Source organism: Elephas maximus, chromosome 21 (assembly GCF_024166365.1).
Source record: "Elephas maximus indicus isolate mEleMax1 chromosome 21, mEleMax1 primary haplotype, whole genome shotgun sequence".
Classification (NCBI taxonomy): Eukaryota; Metazoa; Chordata; class Mammalia; order Proboscidea; family Elephantidae; genus Elephas; species Elephas maximus.
In genome coordinates, this window is record NC_064839.1 from 43,532,814 (window position 1) to 43,555,247 (window position 22,434).

At 41.9% G+C, this 22,434-nt stretch overlaps 1 protein-coding gene across 2 annotated transcripts; it reads left to right on the forward strand.

Moving 5' to 3' along the window:
* Window positions 1-1,597: 1,597 nt before the first annotated feature.
* On the forward strand, window positions 1,598-20,568 carry NUDT7 (nudix hydrolase 7). 2 transcript variants are annotated; one of them, XM_049863959.1, is made up of 4 exons: window positions 1,636-1,715; window positions 2,650-2,803; window positions 10,023-10,181; window positions 17,394-20,567. In XM_049863959.1, exons 1-4 carry the CDS (start codon window positions 1,678-1,680, stop codon window positions 17,760-17,762), a joined length of 720 nt encoding a protein of 239 aa, XP_049719916.1. In that variant the 5' UTR covers window positions 1,636-1,677; the 3' UTR covers window positions 17,763-20,567. The 2 variants fall into 2 exon arrangements, with proteins under 2 accessions (XP_049719917.1, XP_049719916.1); XM_049863960.1 differs by lacking the exon at window positions 2,650-2,803 and having other exon boundaries at window positions 1,598-1,715; window positions 17,394-20,568.
* The last annotated feature ends 1,866 nt before the right edge of the window (window positions 20,569-22,434 follow it).

The window sequence follows — 22,434 nt, forward strand, 5'->3', positions numbered from 1 at the left end:
CTCCAAGTTGCAGTTTGCCCATCCTCAAAACGCAGATAAAAATATTTACCTTATAAAAATGTGCTAAGGACTCAAAGGTTGTCTGAAAAAAGAAAAAGTAAAATCTCCCAACAATAATTTTCAGCTCCAAACTCAATCCTCTGAACCACCCTCCCTTCTCTTTTCATCCAGAGCCATTAGTCCTCTGTGGATTACAATTGAGGGTCATGTCTATGGCCTCTATGAGGTCCTAGAGGTCAAGGGGCCACGTTCTAGTCATCCTTCTGCCCCATGCCCAGCACATAGTAGCTAATATGTAATGAATATTAGATGGACTGTGAAATTAATATATTTCCTTCTCATTCACAATCAGATCTACATAATTCAAAGGCTAGTTGCTACCAAGAAGTGGTGTTGAAATAAATGGACTCAGAGGTCAGACTGATCTAGCCTTGAAGCCTAGCTATGTGGCCTTAAGCAATTAATGTTTTACTTTCTCACATGAAGAACAAGGGTGGTAATACTTATTTCATGGGGTTCCTTCAAGGATTAAGTACCATCATCATCATTATTAGGATGTCATAGAGCTTTTGTTTCTAGCTCTCCGTCAGGACTGCCCAGATGAACCTTTGAGCTTGGTGGTTTTAAAGGTCTTAGGAACTGTGACCCAACTTTCCCAGTCACCCAGTTTCCATTATGACTTTCACAGGCCTTAGGCACATTTGTTTCCATGAGCCCTTACCTATAATAACAAGACGAAGAATTATATTTTACAACTGCATTGTTATAAAAATGAATGTAATCCAGGCTGGATTCATTATTATGTATTCTTTATTATTATATTCATTTTTCTTCTGATTTTAACAGAAATTAAAGCAGTTTTGTGGGCCCAGGCAATGCGCTTTTTAAGTTTCTTCTTGCACCAGTCTCTCTCTCTTTCTCTCAATCTCTCTCTGCTCCAACCACTACTGGCCTTTCCAGCTAGCCCTGTTCCTAGAACTCTCCCTGCCCCTGTCCCTGTTTACTTCCTACTCATCCCTGAGAGCAGTGGCTCTCAAGAGCATCAGAACACCGAAGGCTTCTTGCAACACAGATAGCTAAGTCCCACCAATAGCTCCTGGTTCTGCATTTCTAACGGAAATCTGGTGATGCCGATGCTGCTGGTACAGAATGCTACTTTGAGAGTCACTGCTTCGGAGGCCAGCTCGGTTCCCATTCCCTCTGGTAAGCCTTCTCTAACCTCCTGGTTGGTCTCCAAGGACGCTTTGTCTCTACAATTACTTGATTCATGTCTCTCTCTCCCGTTTGACTGTGAGCTCCACGTGTCTTTTCGCTGTTCAGCAAGGCTTCTGCACCCAGCTACTACGAGCTCAGTAAACGTGTGCTAAGTGCTGTTCAGAAAAGTTGAACCAAGTTCACATTTCTCTCACCTCACCAGCATTGCATTACGACATTTTTTAATCTTGTGTATGTTTGTCATTTTCAGAATCACACTCCTTGTCCTCTTGAGTAAGAACACGTTGCGGGGCAGAGACTGCCCCACCGAGGAGGCCTGGCCTAAGCCCCGCCCCGCTCCGACCTTGGCTCGCCCCGCCCCCTGTCCTTGCTAGCCCCGTCCCAGGACCAATGCTGCTCTGCGCATGCCCGTCAGGCCGAGCCCCTCCGAGGACAACCTGGAAAAGAACTTTGCTGAGGGTAATGTTGCCAGCCCATCCTCTCCAGGATCCCTCAGTCAGGTAAAGCTTCCCCAGCCTCTGGCACTCCGAGGTCGTCTGCTGGCCTTGGTCGCGGCAGGGGCCCGACCCTGGTGTCCTGGCGGCCGGAAGTTTCACGGTTCGCGGGGCCGAGGGTCGCCCGGGCCTTTTTGCTTGGGGTTTATGCCTGTCAACCTGCCAAGCCTCCGCTTTGTGCAGCCAGCCACCTCTGGGCCAGCACGAGAGCCCTGAGGCCTGTGCTCCTTCTCTGGCCAATAACAGAGCCAGACCTTTAGGGAATCTGGGTTCAGATACCGATTTGTTTAACCTTCCCTGAGGGCAAAGCGTTTCCCTCCTTCCAGCGCGGAGGTTCTGCAAACCACGTCCCCGTGGTGGGACCTCAGGGACCCCGATGGTGGCAGCCCCTTACCACGCAGCCCTGGGTTTAGGTTCCCCGACGGCTACTTCCAGTCGGTGTCCCAAACCTACAGAATCAGAAACTGGCAGTGGGGCCCAGCAATTTGTGCTGTAATGAGTTCTCTAGCTGATTCTGATTCCACTAGAAGCTTGGGAACCATTGTTGTAAGGCACCTGAAGACATAAGGGTTTGATATCATGGTCAGGTTAAGGGACAGTGCATTAACCATGAAATGACTTGTTCAAACATATCTTGTCTGAATACAGTTATTGATTTCAATATTTAACGACTGCATTATTTAACAAATATTTAACCATAATTTGATTTTAAAAGGTTTCAGAGTGAACCCATGTACTAAACTGTTCTTAGTAGTTTTTTGCCTCATTTAATCTTGTCAACAACTGTGATTTAAATACTATTATTTCTGCCATGTTATTGATAAGGAAACAGACTCAGAAATGGTTAACTCCAAGATGCACAGCACAGCAGAGACGGGCTGGACTAGGAACTTCTTAACTCAGGTTACTAAAATATTTGCTTGGTATCTTTCTATTTTAGAAACAGCTTGATAGATGATGCTAAGGCCCGCTTAAAAAAGCATGACGTTGGGACCAAATTTTCTCACTTGTTGTCTAACAAATGTTCCGTCCTTTTACCATTGTTGGTTAAAGAAGGAAAATTCCATCTGTTATTCACTCTCCGGTCAGAGAAGGTACGTGGACAAGAAGGCTTTGGCCATCAACATCTCAGGACATTGAAATCTTCACTAAGGTCTGTCACTTGCACACATTTTGAGGCCACAGTTCTCAAACTGACTTTCAAAATTGTTATGTTGCAGAGGTACAAGAAGCCACAGGATAACATGGCGTTTTGGGAGAGATTTTGGTAGGAAAATTACCATATTTTTATACAAATAAGGCACATCTTCTACATTTGTTTGCCGACCACGAAGTACTGTAAACTCAGCCATGCCAGTTTTTTTTACATTGCTTTGAAAAAATTAGCATAGTACACTTACAAAAATACCTTGGGGGGAGGGGAGGGCATTGTTGGCAGAGAAGGTACATGTTATTGTGTAAAAATATGATATTGTAGCAAATCGAACTCATTTCTGTCCAGTCGATTCCGACTCTTAGCAACCCTATACGACAGGGAAGAAGTGTCCTGTAGGGTTCTTTATAGAAGCAGACTGCCACATCTTTCTCCCATGTAGCAGCTGGTGGGTTCGAACCGCCGCCAAGTGTTTTAAGTGTGCCACCAGGGGGCCTCTAGTATTTTTAACTAGCACATGATTTAAAATACTTTTAGACCAGCATTTCTTAATCTCAGCATTATTGCCATTTGGGGCTGGATTTGCTGTAAGGCAGCTGTCCTGTACCTTGTAAGATGTTTAGTAGCATCCCTGGCCTTTACTCACTACATGTTAATAGCACCTTCCCCCTAGTTGTGACAATCACAGATTATGTTCAAACATGGCCAACTGTTTTGGGGGGCAAAATTGCCCCCACTGAGAACCACTGTTTTGGAGAAATCCCACCCCAGGTATAATGTGAAAATACTAGAGCACAGAAGTTAACAGCCTGTGCCCTGGGGCCCACCTGCCCATGTTTGAATGAAGGCTCTCCCCCTTCCTGCTGTGTGATGTTGTCCCAGTTACCTAATCTCTTTGTGCTACAGTCTCTTCACTTGTAAAATGGGGACAAAATATTAGTCCCTGCTTCACAGGGTGCTGTGAGGATTACACAGGTTAACAAATGTTAAGCACCTAAAACAGTCCTGACATTTGGAAGGATTCAATAAATGTCAGCTATTATTAGTGCCAAGTGGCAGATGTGGCCTGAAGTTTTAATATAAGCGTGCCACTTTATAGAAATCTCAGCTGTGATCACTCTCCCCTGCTGTTGGGGATATTTTAGAGGAAAAGTTGGGGAAACAATAATTTCAAGGTTATCCAAGTACAAAAAAGAAAATGGGACATAATAATGTCCCATTATTTAAGCAGAATAATGAAAAAATACCTCATTAGCAAAAGAAGCTGAGGAACCAGCTGATATTATGGGGATCTGGGATTAGACTTGTCTGGATTCTTTTTAGTCTGAGTCAGGCAACAGTGACTTAAACACAGGTGATGAAAATCCAGGTTCTAAAGGAAGACACAGTCCTGGGTCTGTTCCCAGCTCTGCCAGTAAGCACAGGTGGAGCAATATAGACAAACAAGAAAGTAATAGGTGCTCATTGTAGGAAATCTAGACAAGACCAAAACCCCAAGCAAGTGGGTCTCTTATGTTTCACCCAGAGCAGCTAATCGCATTGATTATTAAATGAGCATGAACTTAGACTATAAATTCTGGTATACAGAGGTCACATTAAAAAAAAATATTTAAACAATTTAATTGGGCTCTAAGCCCTATCTGGCTGTGCTGGTGAGAAATTCTACCTCGGGCAGTACTGGAGCTCCAATACTGGAGAAATCATTTTAAAGACAGAGATAAGAAGGAAAAGTATTTAGGATGCTATGAATGGAGACATAATCCGTGCTACTGAAGTTAGGAAGAAATGGAACCGGGTTATAGGTGGAAAGCATCAATGCAATAAAAGGAGAGGCCGTTGTTCCTATACAGACGTTTGCAAAGAGACACCACGCTGCCAACGTAGGTGTCTTAGTCATCTAGTGCTACTGTAACAGAAATACCACAAGTGGATGGCTTTAACAAAGAGAAGTTTATTTTCTCACAGGCCGGTAGGCTAGAAGTCTGAATTCAGGGCACTGGCTCTAGGGGAAGGCTTTCTCTCTGTTGGCTCTGGAGGAAGGTCCTTGTCATCAGTCTTCCCTTGGTTTGGGAGAATCTCAGCCCCGGAACCTCAGGTCCAAAGGATACACACTGCTCCTGGCACTGCTTTCTTGGTGGTATGAGGTCCCCATATCTCTCTGTTCACTTCTCTCTTTTATATCTCAAAAGAGTTTGGCTTAAGACACTACCTAATCTTGTAGATCTCATCAATATAACTGCCACTAATCCATCTCATTACATCGTAGTGGTAGGATTTACAACACACAGGGAAATCACATCAGATGACAAAATGTTAGACAATCATACAATACTGGGAATCATGACCTGGTCAAGTTGACAGATATTTTGGGGGAGACACAATTCAATCCATGACAACACGTCAATCCTAATGCATCCAGTAACCCTATTTTCTGTGTTTTAAGTAAGTTCTTCTTAAATATAGGGTGTGCTGATTAGGAGCAAGGGCTCTAGCATTAAACACTGGTTTACATTCCAGCTCCAGTACTTATCCATTGTGTTAACTTGGTCAGGTTATTTAACTTCTTTGAGCTTTAGTTCCCTCGTCTAAAAATGGCAATAAAATAGTAGCTTACAGAACTGTTCTGAGGACTCTGTGACAAAAGTCCTTTGAGGCAGCCTTCCCAGAACATCGCAGATAACTCAAGGTTGTCTATTGCTAATATTGCCCATTTTATTATCTTTTCTTTCAGCTTTCCCCCATCACCGTAAATTTGTTGGTATATCTGAATGATGTCTTTTGGGACACAGAAAAACTGAGAGTCAGGGAAATTTTTAAAGTTCCTTTTTTTTTATATAATTTTTATTGTGCTTTAAGTGAAAGTTTACAAATCAAGTCAGTCTCTCACAAAAAAATCCATATACACCTTGCTACACACTCCCACTTACTCTCCCCCTGATGAGACAGCCTGCCCTCTCCCTCCACTCTCTCTTTTTGTGTCCATTTCACCAGCTTCTAACCCCCTCCACCCTCTCATCTCTCCTCCAAGCAGGAGATGCCAACATAGTCTCAAGTGTCCACCTGATCTAAGAAGCTCACTCCTCACCAGCATCCCTCTCCAACCCATTGTCCAGTCCAATCCATGTCTGAAGAGTTGGCTTCGGGAATGGTTCCTGTCCTGGGGCAACAGAAGGTCTGGGGACCGTGCCCACCAGGGTCCTTCTAGTCTCAGTCAGACCATTAAGTCTGGTCTCTTTATGAAAATCTGGGGACTGCATCCCACTGCTCCTGCTCCCTCAGGGGTTCTCTGTTGTGTTCCCTGTCAGGGCAGTCATAGGTTGTAGCCAGGCGCCATCTAGTTCTTCTGGTCTCAGGATGATGTAGTCTCTGGTTCATGTGGCCCTTTCTGTCTCTTGGGCTTGTAATCGTCTTGTGTCCTTGGTGTTCTTCATTCTCCTTTGATCTAGGTGGGTTGAGACCAGTTGATGCATCTTAGATGGCTGCTTGCTAGCGTTTAATACCCCAGATGCCACTCTTCAAAGTGGACTGCAGAATGTTTTCTTAACAGATTTTATTATGCCAATTGACTTAGGTGTCCCCTGAAACCATGGTCCCCAGACCCCTGCCCCTGCTACGCTGGCCTTCAAAGCATTCAGTTTACTGAGGAAACTTCTTTGCTTTTGGTTTAGTCCAGTTGTGCTGACCTCCCCTGTATTGTGTGCTGTCTTTCCCTTCGCCTAAAGTAGTTCTTATCCACTATCTAATTAGTAAATGCCCTTCTCCCTGCCCCCCCTCGTAACCACAAAAGAATGTTTTCTTCTCAGTTTAAACTATTTGTCAAGTTCTTATAATAGTGGTCTTATACAATATTTGTCCTTTTGCAGCTGACTAACTTCACTCAGCATAATGTCTTCCAGGCTCCTCCATGTTACGAAATGTCTCACAGATTCCTCACTGTTCTTTATCGATGAGTAGTATTCCATTGTGTGAATATACCATAATTTATTTATCCATTCTTCCGTTGATGGGCTCCTTGGTTGCTTCCATCTTTTTGCTATTGTAAACAGTGCTGCAGTAAACATGGGTGTGCATATATCTGTTTGTATGAAGGCTCTTATTTCCCTAGGATATATTCCAAGGAGTGGGATTGCTAGGTCTTATGGTAGTTCTATTTCTAGCTTTTTAAGGAAGTGCCAAATCGATTTCCAAAGTGGTTGTACCATTTTACATTCCCATCAGCAGTGTATAAGTGTTCCAATCTCTCCACAGCCTCTCCAACATTTATTATTTTGTGTTTTTTGGATTAATGCCAGCCTTGTTGGAGTGAGATGAAATCTCATGGTAGTTTTGATCTGCATTTCTCTAATGGCTAATGATCGTGAGCATTTCCTCATGTATCTGTTAGCTACCTGAATGTCTTCTTTAGTGAAGTGTCTATTCATATCTTTTGCCCATTTTTTAACTGGGTTGTCTTTTTGCAGTTGAGTTTTTGCAGTATCATGTAGATTTTAGAGATCAGGCGCTGATCAGAAATGTCATAGCTAAAAACTTTTTCCCACTCTGTAGGTAATCTTTTTACTCTTTTGGTGAAGTCTTTGGATGAGCATAGGTGTTTGATTTTTCAGAGTTTCCAGTTATCTAGTTTTTCTTCTACATTCTTTATAATGTTTTGTATACTGTTTATGCCATGTATTAGGGCTCCTAACATTGTCCCTATTTTTTCCTCCATGATCTTTATCGTTTTAGATTTTATATTTAGGTCTTTGATCCATTTTGAGTTCGTTTTTGTGCATGGTGTAAGGTATGAGTCTGGTTTCATTTTTTTTGCAGATGGATATCCAGTTATGCTAGCACCATTTGTTAAAAAGACTGTCTTTTCCCCATTTAGCTGTTTTGGGTCCTTTGTCAAATATCAACTGCTCATATATGGATGGACTTATGTCTGGATTCTCAATTCTGTTCCACTGGTCCATGTATCTGTTATTGTACCAGTACCAGGCTGTTTTGAATACTGTGGCGGTATAATAGGTTCTAAAATCAGGTAAAGTAAGGCCTCCCACTTTGTTCTTCTTTTTCAGTAATGCCTTATTTAACCGGGGCCTCTTTCCCTTCCATATGAAGTTGGTGATTTGTTTCTCCATCTCATTAAAGAATGTCATTGGGATTTGGATCGGAATTGCATTAAATGTATAGATTGCTTTTGGTAGAATAGACATTTTTTTTTTTAATAATTTTTATTGTGCTTTAAGTGAAAGTTTACAAGTCAAGTCAGTCTGTCACATATAAGCTTATATACACCTTACTCCATACTCCCAGTTACTCTCCCCCTAATCAGTTAGCCCGCTCCCTCCTTCCAGTCTCTCCTTTCGTGACGGTTTTGCCAGTTTCTAACCCTCTCTACCCTCCCATCTCCCCTCCAGACAGGAGACGCCAACACAGTCTCAAGTGTCCACCTGGTACAAGTAGCTCACTCTTCATCAGCATCAGAATAGACATTTTTATAATGTTAAGTCTTCCTATCCACGAGCAAGGTATGTTCTTCCACTTATTGTAAGTCTCTTTTGGTTTTTTGCAGAAGTGTACTGTAGTTTTCTTTGTGTAAGTCTTTTACATCTCTGGTAAGATTTATTCCTAAGTATTTTATCTTCTTGGGAGCTACTGTAAATGGCATTGATTTGGTGATTTCCTCTTTGATGTTCTTTTTGTTGGTGTAGAGGAATCCAAATGATTTTTGTATGTTAATGTTGTATCCCGATACTCTGCCGAACTCTTCTATTAGTTTCAGTAGTTTTCTGGAGGATTCCCTAGGGTTTTCTGTATATAAGATCATGTCATCTGCAAATAGAGATACTTTGACTTCTTCCTTGCCAATCTGGATGCCCTTTATTTCTTTATCTAGCCTTACTGCTCTGGCTAGGACTTCCAGCACAATGTTGAATAAGAATGGTGATAAAGGGCATCCTTGTCTGGTTCCGGATCTCAGTGGGAATGCTTTCAGGCTCCCTCCATTTAGGGTGATGTTGGCTGTTGGCTTTGTATAAATGCCCTTTATTATGTTGAGGAATTTTCCTGCTATTCCTATTTTGCTGAGAATTTTTATCATGAATGAGTGTTGAACTTTGTCAAATGCCTCTTCTGCATCAATTGATAAAATCATGTGATTCTTGTCTTTTGTTTTATTAATGTAGTGGATTACATTAATTGTTTTTCTAATGTTGAACCATCCCTGCATACCTGGTATGAATCCCACTTGGTCATGGTGAATTATTTTTTTGATATGTTGTTGAATTCTATTGGCTAGAATTTTGTTGAGGATTTTTGCATCTACTTTCATGAGGGATATAAGCCTATAATTTTCTTTTCTTGTGGTGTCTTTACCTGGTTTTGGTATCAGGATATGGCGGCTTCATAGAATGAGTTTGGTAGTATTCCGTCCTTTTCTATGCTCTGAAATACCGTAGTAGTATTGGTGTTAACTCTTCTCTGAAAGTTTGGTAGAGCTCTGCAGTGCAGCCGTCCAGACCAGGACTTTTTTTGTTGGGAGTTTTTTGATTACCTTTTCAATCTCTTCTTTTGTTATGGGTCTATTTAGTTGTTCTACCTCTGTTTGTGTTAGTTTAGGTAGGTAGTATGTTCCTAGGAATTCATCCATTTCTTCTAGGTTTTCAAATTTGTTTGAGTATAGTTTTTCATAGTAATCTGATACGATTCTTTTAATTTCAGTTGGGTCCATTGTAATATCGCCCATCTCATTTCTTATTCGGGTTATTTGCTTCCTCTCCTGTTTTTCTTTTGTCAGTTTGGTCAGTGGTTTATCAATTTTGTTGATTTTTTTCAAAAACCAGCTTTTGGTCTTGTTAATTCTTTCAATTGTTTTTTGTTTTCTGTTTCATTCAGTTCAGCTCTAATTTTTATGATTTGTTTTCTTCTGGTGCCTGTGGGTTTCTTTTGTTGCTCTCTTTCTATTTGTTCAAGTTGTAGCAATAATTCTTTGATTTAAAGTTCCTTTTTTTAAAGGATTCAAGGAAGAATTTTTTTTGGTCTAGTTCACCACTTATTACCACCAGCGTGGGAATGGTCACTGGCAGAAAATAGAAGTTCAGTAAACATTTGTTGAATGAATGAGTACATGGCTCCATAACTGGAATCACACATTGTGGTTTTGCTCTTTCAATATCTAGCTAAGAAGGTCCCCAGGAGAAGTTTGCTTCCCCGGAGGAAAATTTGAACCTGCAGACGTGGATGAAGTAGCCACGGCTCTCCGGGAAGCCCAGGAGGAAATGGGGCTGTGTCCTCATCAAGTGGAGGTTGTCTGCTGCCTGGTGCCACATATTTTTGATGTAAGGGTTGGAATGGAACTGGGTTTTGCAATCTCTCACGGACCTCCCAGTAGATCTGCCATCCTTAGGATTCCACATTTGGCCAAACATGGCCCTTGAAAGTGCTGCCCTTAGACTCAAGAGACAAGTTCTTATATGGACTTTCCCTCATAAGCTAAGTGGCCTTGGGAAAGCCCCCTTTCTTCTCAGGGCCCTTCTTTCCCCATCCAGAAATGAAGGGGTTGAACTTGAACAATGGTTTCCAGACTGGGTACTGGGACCCTGAAGGTACTTCAGAATTATTTCATTCACATTCAATTTACGTTTACTCTTTGTCAATATATATTTATTTTGAGAAGTCAGTCAAAAAAATCACATGCGATCAAGTGTGCTACATACCAAACTTTAGCCACTTGGAGGCTACTAAAGGTGATTCAGTCCATAACATACTATGGAGTAAAGCTTTTCCAGATCACATTAGTTGAACAGCACCCTGAGATCACTAAGCAAGCCATGAAAACCTATTACCATTCATAACTGCATTTCCTTGTGAATTAGGATTTCTTTAACAGTATACACAAAAAAAATAACATACAAGAAACAAAATGAATTCTGGGACTGAGACAGCCAGATCTTGTTTTTTATGAGTTCGTCAAAACAATCTTATTGTTCTATTAAATGACTTTAGAAGAAGTAAATATTGTAAATTTTAACTTAGATAACAGCATCATTTTATTGGTATAAGTTTTTAATATAAACTTTTAATTTTAGAATAGTTTTAGATTTACAGAGAATTACAAAAATAGTACAGAGAGTTCCTGTAAACTTAAAACCCTACACTCAGTTTCCCCTGTTGTTAACATCTTAGCACTGGTCACAAGTAAGAAGCCAGCATTAGTGCTTTACTATTAACAAAATTCCACTCTTTATTTGGCTCTTACTAGTTTTTCTGCTAACGTCCTCTTTCAGTCCCAGGATCCCACATTACATTTAGTTGTCATGTCTCCTTAGACTCCTCTGGACTGTCATAGTTTCTCAGATTTTCCTTGTTTTAGATTACTGTGATAATTTTGAAGTGTACTGGTCAGATATTTTTAGACTGTCCCTAAATTTGGGTTTGTCTGATATTTTTTTTTCATGGTTAAATTAGAGTTATACATTCTGGGGATAGCTACCTGGAGTCCCTGGGTGATGTTAACAGTTAAGATGCTCAGCTGCTAACTGATAGGTTGGCAGTTTGAGTCTCCTCAGAGGCACTTTGGAAGAAAGACCTGGCAATCTACTTCTGAAGAATTAGCCACTGAAAACCCCATGGAGCACAGTTCTACTCTGACACACATGGGGTTAGCATGAGTGGGAACTGGTTTGAAGGCAACTGGTTTGTTTTGTTTTATTTTACTATAGAAGTAACCCAGTAAAAACACCCACTGCCGTTGAGTGGATTCCGACTCATAGTGACCCTACAGGACAGAGCAGAACTGCCCTGTAGTTTCCAAAGAGCACGTGGAGGATTAGAACAGCCGACTTTTTAGTTAGCAGCCGTAGCACTTAACTACTACACCACCAGGTTTCCTATAGAAGTAAAGTGCACTTCTAATCACATAATGTCGGAGGTAGGTATAAACTTTTTTTATGTTTTATATATTGGGCTTTCAGGTAAAATTTAGTTTCCAAAGAAGCATTGTACTGATGCCTAACAATTAGAAAAACTGAATTAAGTGTCTGTTCTGTCTGTCTTAAAAACATGGTACAGTGTTGTAAAGACCAGTGATGCTGAGATAAAATCTGTCCTAATGGGGTCAATTTTAAAGATAGAAAGGTCACCGCTCAAGGGAGGTTTAGTTTGGAAATGCTAGTGGCCACTCAATAAATGCTTGCTAAACGAGAGAGAGAAGAAAAAAAGGAACATGGGATTAGAACAAGAAATATGTCATTTACTTCCTCCTTAATTATGTTTTCTAACTGGGACTCTTTTCAGGTAATTTCTGAAAATCCTTCAGCACATTTTGGGAGTTTATTTTTGAGCTCTATTGACAAATTGAGTCATTACAATTAAATGTTCCCAAAGTGATAGTAACTCCATTCACAAGGTCACTGGGAGCTACTGTGTTCTGCATGTGAGTGGACAGAATACATCAATATTCACAGGCAATACATCAGATTTCCTGGGTCTTCAGGAAATTCCTGCAGGCCAGACTCTGCCTGTGGTCATTTCTAAAATGACCTGCTCTTAAGAGAATGCTGATCACTTTATGGAGAAATTAGAACAAATGAAGGCCTTAAAGAAAGGTGTATTATGTTTGGAAGTGCTAAGGAGAGTTGTTTTGTTTTTTGGCTCTTGCTAGTTTTTTTAATATGACACAAAAAATGCCATTTATTGAATGCTTATAAGCATAATCTAAATCAATTCTCAACCAGGGAAATACCACCCCCCTACCCCAGCAACCCTGGTGGCATGGTGGTTAAGAGCTATGGCTGCTAACCAAAAGGTTGGTGGTTCAAATCCACCAGGTGCTCCTTGGAAACCCTATGGGGCAGTTCTACTCTGTCCTGTAGGGTCGCTATGAGTCAGAACCTACTCAACGGCAACGGGTTATGGATACCTCAAAAACTGTCAATTTCTGGAGGAATTTTTGGTTGTCACAACTGAAGCGGGGGGTAGGTGCTACCAGCCTATAGTGGGTAGAGGCCAGAGATGCTGCTAAGCACCCTCCAATATTCAGGACAGCCCCCACCACAAAGAATGATCCAATCCAAAATGTCAACAGTGCCGAAGTTGCAAAAACCTGATCTAATTTAATCTTTACAACAACTCTAGAAAGTAAAATACTTTTATTACTGCCATTTTATAGATGAGGAAATTGCAGAAAAGAAGAAAGGATTGTACTGCCACCTGTCTGATCTGGGCACTTGCTCTTAACCTCTACACACGCTACCCACTAATTTCCAAGGCAGAGCGTGCTTTTAGAGACCACACGTCCACAGATGCTGCATCGCCTACGCATTTCCAAAGTCCTCCCTCACTGTTCTAAGCTCGAATGAACCCCGTTGAACATGCCCAGCATCCCATCTGAAATATCCAGCCTAAACTGTGTATCTCCCTCGTAGTCTTTGATAAAGCTCCTCCCCGCCCTGGCTCCCAACACACACACACACACTGATTTCCTCAGACCTGAAAGTTTAGTTCAAAGAGCAATACTTCTCCACCACGTGCTTTATGGTGACGATAAGAATGTGCTCTTAGCTCAGCCCTTGGGAGGCAATGAAAGCTGAGTTGCAGCTGGGTACTCGCTATAGCAGCAGTCAGGCTGTCCCCAAGGATAGTGCGCCCTTCTGTTTGAGATAAGATGACATTCCTGTCTTCCCAGCACGTAAGCATTGCACTTGGAAGTACGGGCAACAGGCCCGTGGTCGAATCTTGGCTTCTGCCATATACTAGCTGGGTGTGACCTTGGGCGAGTTACTTGCTGTCTCCAACTTTCAGTTATTAAAGTTTCTTTAAGGTCAGATGGTTGTGAGGATCAGAGAGATGGAGCTGGACACTAAACTGCTTTATTTGCCCACAGGATGTGTTCACTAAATGGCAATTGTTTGCTGCAGCGGAGCCACCCGCAACTCATAGTGACCCAAGTATTATAGACTAGAGCTGCCCCTTAGGGATTTATGGGCTGTAAATTTTTTTTTTTTTTTTAATCTGTACATAGACCAAGGGGCAGTCATTTGAACAGAACAGGGGATACTGCATGGTTTAAAATCAGGAAAGGTGTGTGTCGGGGTTATATCCTTTCCCCATACTTATTCAGTCTGTATGCTGAGCAAATAATCCGAGAAGCTGGACTATATGAACAAGAACGTGGCATCAGGATTGGAGGAAGACTCATTAACAACCTGTGATATGCAGATGACATAACCTTGCTTGCGAAAAGCAAAGAAGACTTGAAGCACTTACTGATGAAGCTCAAAGACTACAGCCTTCAGTATGGATTACACCTCAACATAAAAAAAACAAAAATCCTCACAACTGTATCAGTAAGAAGCATCACAATAAATGGAGAAAATACTGGATCCACAGTCAACGCCCATGGAAGCAACAGTTAAGAAATCAAAAGACATATTGCATTGGGCAAATGTGCTGCAAAAGACCTCTTTGGAGTGTTAAAAAACAAAGCTGTCACTTTGAGGGCTAAGGTGCACCTGACTCAAACCATGGTGTTTTCAGTCATCTCATGTGCAAGCAAAAGCTGGACAATGCATGAGGAGGAGGAAAGAAGAATTACAGTGTTAGCAAAGAATAATGAATATACCATGGCCTGCCAGAGGAACAAATCTGTCTTGGAAGAAGTATAGCCAGAATGCTCCTTAAAAGGGAGGGTGGCGAGACTTCATCTTACTTTGAACATGTTATCATGAGGGACTAGTCCCTGGAGAAGGACATCATGCTTGGTAAAGTAGAGGGTCCATGAAGAAGAAGATTTTCAACCAGTGGACTGACAAAGTGGCTGCAACAATTGTCTCGAACATGGCAATGATTGTGAGGCATAGGACTTGGCAGTGTTTCATTCTGTTGTGTACTGCTATGAGTCAGAGGCGACTCAATGGCACCGAACAACAACAACAATCTTTAGAAAAGCAGACCACCAGACCTATTTCTGTTGTACCGCTGGGTGAGTTCGGACTGCCAACCTTTAGTGAACACACACTGCAGGGGTTCTTTCCAGACAAGACCATATTCCCACCGGCTCTGTGTGCTTTGCTTCTGATACCGCTGACCCGGAGTTTTCTCCCAAGGAACTCTGAGGAAGTACCTCACGGTACCGGAGGTTCTTGATGCTGCCCCCTGCCACACACACACACACAAACACACACACACACACAGCGGAAGTGCCTGGGAATGTATTTCTGGCCAAGTGTCCCTTAGCCAATAGCTGACTGGTGCTGCAGAGCTCATAAAGCCCAGCCCCCTTGTCTGTGGGTGAGACAAACTCTGAAGTGTAATTTACAGAACACCCAGCAGGATCTGCCAGAGGCCAGGCCTTTGCCTGAAATCACAGTTTTGCCTGATTTCTTCTCTCCTCTCTTTGTCTTTGTCTTTGCCCCCGACTCCCCTTGCCAGTTTCTCCTAGTAGCGAGAAATCTCTTACATCTGAGTTTTCCCTCTGATCTTGGGTAACTTGTTGCTGCTGTGTGCTGTGGAGTTACCTGCGACTTAGAGGGACTCTATAGAACAGGGTAGAACTGCTCCATAGGGTTTCCTAGGCCAAAATCTTTACTGGAGAAGACTGAACCAATCACTGGTGGCTTCAAATCACCAACCTTTCAGTTAGCAGTCAGTGGCTTAATCATTGCACCATCAGGACACCTTCAGGTAAATTATAACCCCAGATTCCCCTGCCCTAAGAACTTCTAAATCCCAGGTTGCCACTGTCCCCTCAGGATCCAAATGTTTACTTTTACTGCTAATTCAGTAATTGGTCTGAGCTGTCTCTGTTCTTAAACATGTTTTGGCTGTCCCTTCTCTGAGGATTTCTAAAAAATCTGTTTATCCTTCTTTAGTGTCTCAGCCTCACAACTTATTGCTGGCTTCTTCCACCCACTTTCTTCTGGAAAAATTTCTAATTCAAGGCCCTGCAGCTCGTATCAGCTCCTACACCCACACTAAACCCCAGGCTGCCCTCTCAAGATTCCCAATAGAACAAAAGGGCCTTTCATTTAACAGAACCCGTGGTTATTTGCAGTTGCAGTTTTAAATAGCAATCCATGCCCCATATATAACATAAGCATATATTATATAAAATATATGTGTGTATGTGTGATTTTCTCATAAATGCAAATATTCAGCGGTTAATGTTATGTAACTTTAGGAAATCCTGGTGGCATAGTGGTTAAGAGCTACAGCTACTAACCAAAAGGTCAGCAGTTCAAATCCACCAGGTGCTCCTTGAAAACTCTATGGGGCAGTTCTACTCTTTCCTATAGAGTCGCTATGAATCAACTCACCGGCAATGGGTTTGGGTTTGGTTTTGGTTTTGGTTTTTAACTTTAAGTTGATAATGTAGCATGCCTCTGTCTATACTGACATGGAAAGATGTCTGTCTCACTTTTTTTTTAAGGGCTGCATAGTATCTCTTTATACCTAAGTGTCCATCAGTTGAAGAATGATAACTTTATAGAGTTTTAGACTATTGCAAATAATGCTTCAAATGGAAATTGTTCTACATTCTACATTGGTGAGTAGTGTCTAGGGTCTTAAAAGCTTGTGAGCAGCCATAATAAGATACTCCACTGGTCTCACCCCTTCAGGAGCCAGGGAGAATGAAGAAGACTAAAGATGCAGGGGAAAGATTGGTTCAAAGGACTGATGGACCACAACTACCATGGCCTCCACCAGACTGAGTCCAGTGCAGCTGGATGGTACCTGGCTATCACCACTGACTTCTCTGCAGGGATCACAGGAGAGGGTCCTGGATAGAGCTGGAGAAAAATGTAGAACAAAATTCTAACTCACAAAAAAAGACCAAACTTACTGGCTTGACAGAGACTGGAGAAACCCCAAGAGTATGGCCCCCAGACACCCTTTTAGCTCAGTAATGGAGTCACTCCTGAGGGTCATCCTTCAACCAAAGATTAGACAGGCCCATAAAACAAAATGAGACCAAAGGGGCACACCAGCCCTGGGGCAAGGACGAAAAGGCAGGAGGAGACAAGAAAGCTGGTGATTGGGAACCCAAGGTCGAGAAGGAAGAGTGCTGATGTGTTGTGGAGTTGGTAAGCAATGTCACAAAACAATATGTGAACTAATTGTTTAATGAGAAGCTAGTTTGTTCTGTAAACCTTCATCTAAAGTACAATAATAATAAGTAATGCTTCAAATGTGTACTTTTATTTTTTCTCACTGGTAGGGATTTATTATATAGATATACTCACACGAATGCAATTGCTAGGTCAAAGGGACCACATCTTTATAATATTGCTAAATTTCCCTTCCAGAAGATTTTATCAGTTGATATTTACAAAAGGTATTCTTTTCAGAGTCATCTCATAGATGCCACCTCAGGTAGGGCATATCCCCATTTCCTGGGGGACACAGCTTATTCTGGAGTAAATTCTTGCCCCTTTCCTACCCACCTTTGGCCTATTAACTTACATAGAAGTGGCATGATTTTAACATTTGAATTCAAAGTGAAACAAAAACACTTTGTTTCTTAATTTGTGTATTTTGTCTTTTGCTTTCAGAAAGAGATATTGATAACCCCGGTTGTGGGATTTATAGACCAAGACTTCCAGGCCAAGCCTAATCCTGAAGAAGTGAAGGATGTGTTCCTTGTGCCGCTGGACTATTTCCTGCATCCACGTGTCTACCGCCAGAGCTACCTGACATATTCTGATCACCGTCTTGTCCTTCATTGCTTTGAGTACACAAACCCTGAAAATGGCGTGACTTACCAGATCAGGGGAATGACTGCAAGATTTGCAGTGTTTGTTGCTTTAATTATTTTAGAAAAAAGACCCACTTTTGAGGTTGAATATAATCTCGACGATCTAATATCATCTTCTGAAGAGTCCTTACTGAAGCTATATAAACATGTCACAAGCAAATTATGATTTATGAGACCCACATCCAAGTAACTATCCAAGGGGTTTTTTGTGTGTACTTGTGCACAGAATAACAATAATGCCAGCTCTTGGGATTTAACAGGTTTCTGCAATATGAAGGTAAAAACATGGCCTTTTTACCAGTTGCCTTCTATCATCTGAAAGAGCAAAAGTCTTTTCAAAAGTGGAAAAAGTGTGTTTATAGTGTTGCATAATTTCACCCACAACGTGTTAGTATTTTTCTTACACATGTAAGAAGTAGTACAGGGCGCATGGAAGGCAATTAATAAATATTTGTTGAGTATATGACCACGTGGCACTCCTCTAATTTGTTAAGAGGCAATGGAAACTTCTGCCCAGCCATCCAAACCTATCCTCCCTTTCTTTCTCCCATGGCAGTAGAGTTTAAGTTGGGGCCATAGCTCCCCAGTTAGAAATGACATTAGCCAGGATTCCTTGCAGTTAGATGCAGCTCTGGGACTAAGTAAGTTTAGGCCAATGGGATATGTATGAAAGTTGTCCTTTCAGGTCATTGTCAAGAGATATGCCAGCTTCCCAGGAGTCCCTCTCCCATTCCACGAACTACAACATGGACTTGTCTACAATCCAGCAGACGATACGGGTGAGGACAATTTCTGAGGGAATGACAGAACCAAAATATGGTAAGGGCCTGGATCTCTGAAAGACTCTATGGAGCAAAGCAACTCACCAATCTGGACTGCTCATTTGGGACTATTACATCATAGATGAATAAAATTCTGTCATCCTTCTGTCACTTTGTGGTCACTCTGTTACAGCACAGCTGTAACCCTAAAAGTAACTTGAAAATACCTGGATGGATATTTACCCAAACTTGGTGTTGCCAGCAGGAATTTAAGATGATCTAACAACATGTGGGTTCTGTGACATACACACAGAATGCTCTCTGGTGGTGATGGAGTTTGGCAGTCATCCCCCAGAGCAGCTGAAATTAAGAAATATGAGAGGCCAATATGCCTACCAGCTGGGAAAGAGAACAGTATATATGTCTTAAGGTGATGAAGGCAGAAAAACCCTGATTTCAAGCATGAGCTCCAAATCAATAATCATAAAGACAAACATTCTGAACTGCCCACCTTGGATTGAGTTCTACCACTTCTTCCATGGGGATCTCCATAAATCATGCTTTAGATTTAGCAGAGATGCTTTGTTTAGTTATGATATTAACCATCCCTGGTCAGGGAGGCTAGTTAGTAAACCGGCATAACCACCCTTCTGTGATAGCACTTTCACATCGTTCTGAGTCTTGTTACTAGGGTTTTTTTTTTTATTAATGCACTTTATTTATGAGAGCAGTTTTAGGTTTACAGAAAAATTGCACATTAGGTACAGAGAGTTCCCATATGCCTCCTTTTCTCCCTGTGCATAATTTCTCCTATTATTAACATCTTGCTGTTACTAGAATTTTAGAAAGCTAAACTGTGGACTGCCAGAAGAATGAGCAAACCTGTCTTGGAAGAAGTAGTCAGAATGTTCCTTAGAAGGGAGGATGGGGAGACTTCATCTCACATACCTTGGACATGTTATCAGGAGGGACCAGTCCTTGGAGAAGGACATCACGTGTCTTAGTTATCTAGTGCTGCTATAACAAAAATACCATAAATGGGTAGCTTTAACAAACAGAAATTTATTTTCTTACAGTTTGGGAGGCTAGAAGTCCAAATTCAGGGTGCCAGCTCTAGGGAATGGCTTACTCTCTCTGTTGCCTCTGGATGAAATTCTTGTCTCTTTGAGCTTTGGCTCCTGGGTGATCTTCATGTAGCTTGGCACCTCTCTTCCCCATCGCTGCTTCCTTCACTTCCTTGTCTAATCTCTTTTTATATCTCAAAAGAGATTGATTTAAGGCACGGCCTATAGTAATCCTGTCTCATTAGCATAACAAAGACAACCCATCCCCAAATGGGATTATAACCACAGGCATAGAGGTTAGGATTTCCAACATATTTTGAGGGGACACAATTCAATACATAACATCATGCTTGGTAAGTAGAGGGTCAGCACAAAAGAGGAGGACCCTCAAAGAGACAGAGTGACACAGTGGCTACAACAATAGGCTCAAACATAACAGGGATTGTGAGGATGGCCCAGGACCAGGAAGTGTTTCGTTCTGTTGTGCATGGGGTCAGAACCGACTGGATGGCACCTAACAACAACAAGAAATCATTTTCATCAAGACTTTGTTAGAACTGAAAACGCAATGCCCACACTACACCTATCAATCAGCCATTCAACTGTCCATTGCTGCAGAATTTCTATTTTCTGAGAGTTGGCAGAGGCAAATACCCATTTCCCTGCTTTATACCCATGAACATTTAAATGGCACAAATCTGGCTGCAACCACAAAAGCAGATATTGGGTAAGCAACCCCATTAACATTCTGTAACGAGCCCTGCCTGAGCAGGCCTAAACTGTTTCTGAACAATTATAGAGGCATTTACAAATGTGTATTTACAATCTGATGGCAGTGTAATTGCTGGGTGGATTGTTGACCTCTCTGGCAACGCAGAAAGCTTTCTTTCTGAATGGTTTATGTGTACTCCACAGACCTGCCTGGTTTCTGAGAAGAGTTGACACAGTTTACGGGGCAGGATATTTAGTGAAGGAGGTATTGCTCCCTTTTCCATTTAGTGCTGTATTTTATGACATCTCTGTTCAGGGTAGGAGTCTCTGGGTGGTATGAAGGGTTAAGTGAGCACTCTACTACTAACCGCAAGGTTGGGAGTTAGAACCCACCCAGAGGCACCTTAAAAGAAAAGCCTGGTCATCTCCTTTCAAAGGGTCACAGCCTTGAAAACCTATGGAGCACAGTTCTACTCTGCACCATGGGAGTGCCATGAGTCAGAATTGGCTCAATAGCAATGGGTCTGGTTTTGTTGTATGTTCAGGGTTCTAGTCAGACATCCTTTGGTTAAAAGGAACAGAAGCCTACCACATCTGGCTCAAATAAAAGGGGAACTTATTGGCAGGGTACAGCTCTCAGGGAATCTACAAACCTAGTGGACGAACCAGCCCTAAGAAGGATAGCAATGGGAAGCAGCCCCACCTCGCTATCTCAAAAGCAAAAGTTTGTGACCCTTCTCTTTTGAATCGTGCCATTTTTGTGACAATAACCATCTATTTGAATTGATTGATACAGACATGGAAAAGCAACAGAAACTCAGTGCCTCAGCTCCTAATCCCTTTGAGAAAGCTCCATTTTACCTAGGTTGGGTCAGCTGGCATGTTTCCAGTAACCTGGAAATATGTTCAAGGGCAGAGGTCCATGACCAGGGCCATGACTACACACATATCCCCAAGCCCACTGGGCCAATAGGGGCTGCGGGTGGCAAGCATTTCTGGAGAGAGCACAAGCTAGTCAGACATCTTGAAACATCTACTTTCTCTAGTCCCTGAACTTTGGAAGATCTTCAGAATTGGAAGAAAATAAATTTCTGTTCTTTAAACCCACCCACTTTGGGTATTTTGTCCTAGCAGCACTAGGTAACTAAGACAATTAAATGGTGTCCCCCAAAATTCATTGCCTTTTTGGAACATCATAATGTGAACTTATTTGGAAAGAGGGTCTTTGCAGATGTAACTGATTAAGATAACATGAGAACATACTAGAGTAGGCTTAGCCCTAATCCAATATGACTAGCATTCTTATAAAAAGAGAAGAGACACAGATACGGGGCACAGAGGGAAGACGGTCATGTAAAGACAGGGACAGAAATTGGAGCCATGCTGCTACAGCCAAGGAACGCCTGGAGCCACCAGAAACTGGAAGAGGCAAGGAAGGATCCTCCCTTAGAGCAGCCATCTCAGGGGGTATGGCCTGGCCAACACCTTGATTTTGGTCTTCTGTGACAGAATACATTTCTGTTGTTTTAAGCCACCGAGTTTGTGGTGCTTTGTCATGGCAGCTCTAGGAAACTAATACATGTACATTGAAAAGAAAATAATATCTTCATTTTATTCTTAAATCATCACAATTGCTTACTAAGAGGATGTGTGCACCTGTTGGGCATACAAGTAAATAGAAGATTAAAATACAGTTGTAAGGTCAAAATAAACACCAAGATAGGGGAGGAGGCCTAACTCAGACTTGGGGCTCAGGGAAGCCATCCCTGAGAAGGTGATGACTGAGCTGAGCCAGCTGATGTGTGAGGAGGCGTTACTCCTGTGAATGGGGTGGTGGTGATAGTGATGGGGACTAATATTTATTAAGCACCTATTATATACCTGGTCCTTCACTCTGATTATTTTATTTAACCCTCACACCAATTCTCTGTACTGAGCACTGTTTTTATCTTCATTTTCAGATAGGAAAACTGAGGGCCACAGAAGTTAAATATTTTCCCATGGACACACAGTTTATTAATGGCAGCGCCATCATCCAAACCCAGATGTACGGATTTCAAATCCTGTACTTGTTCTACTACAGCCCCCTCGCTCCAAGATGCAGCCCACCTCACGGGGACAGAGGCAAAAATAGAAGATTAAATTTACGTTTCCCTTGATCACCACATATGAAAGGGAAAGCAGTACAAACTTAATAAATAGAAAGAGTGTAGAGTTTATTTTTGCCTAATCATGTCCTCCGGCTGATTCAGCTGGTGTTGCACACAGCGAAATGAGTAATTAACTCGAATGGTTTTAATTT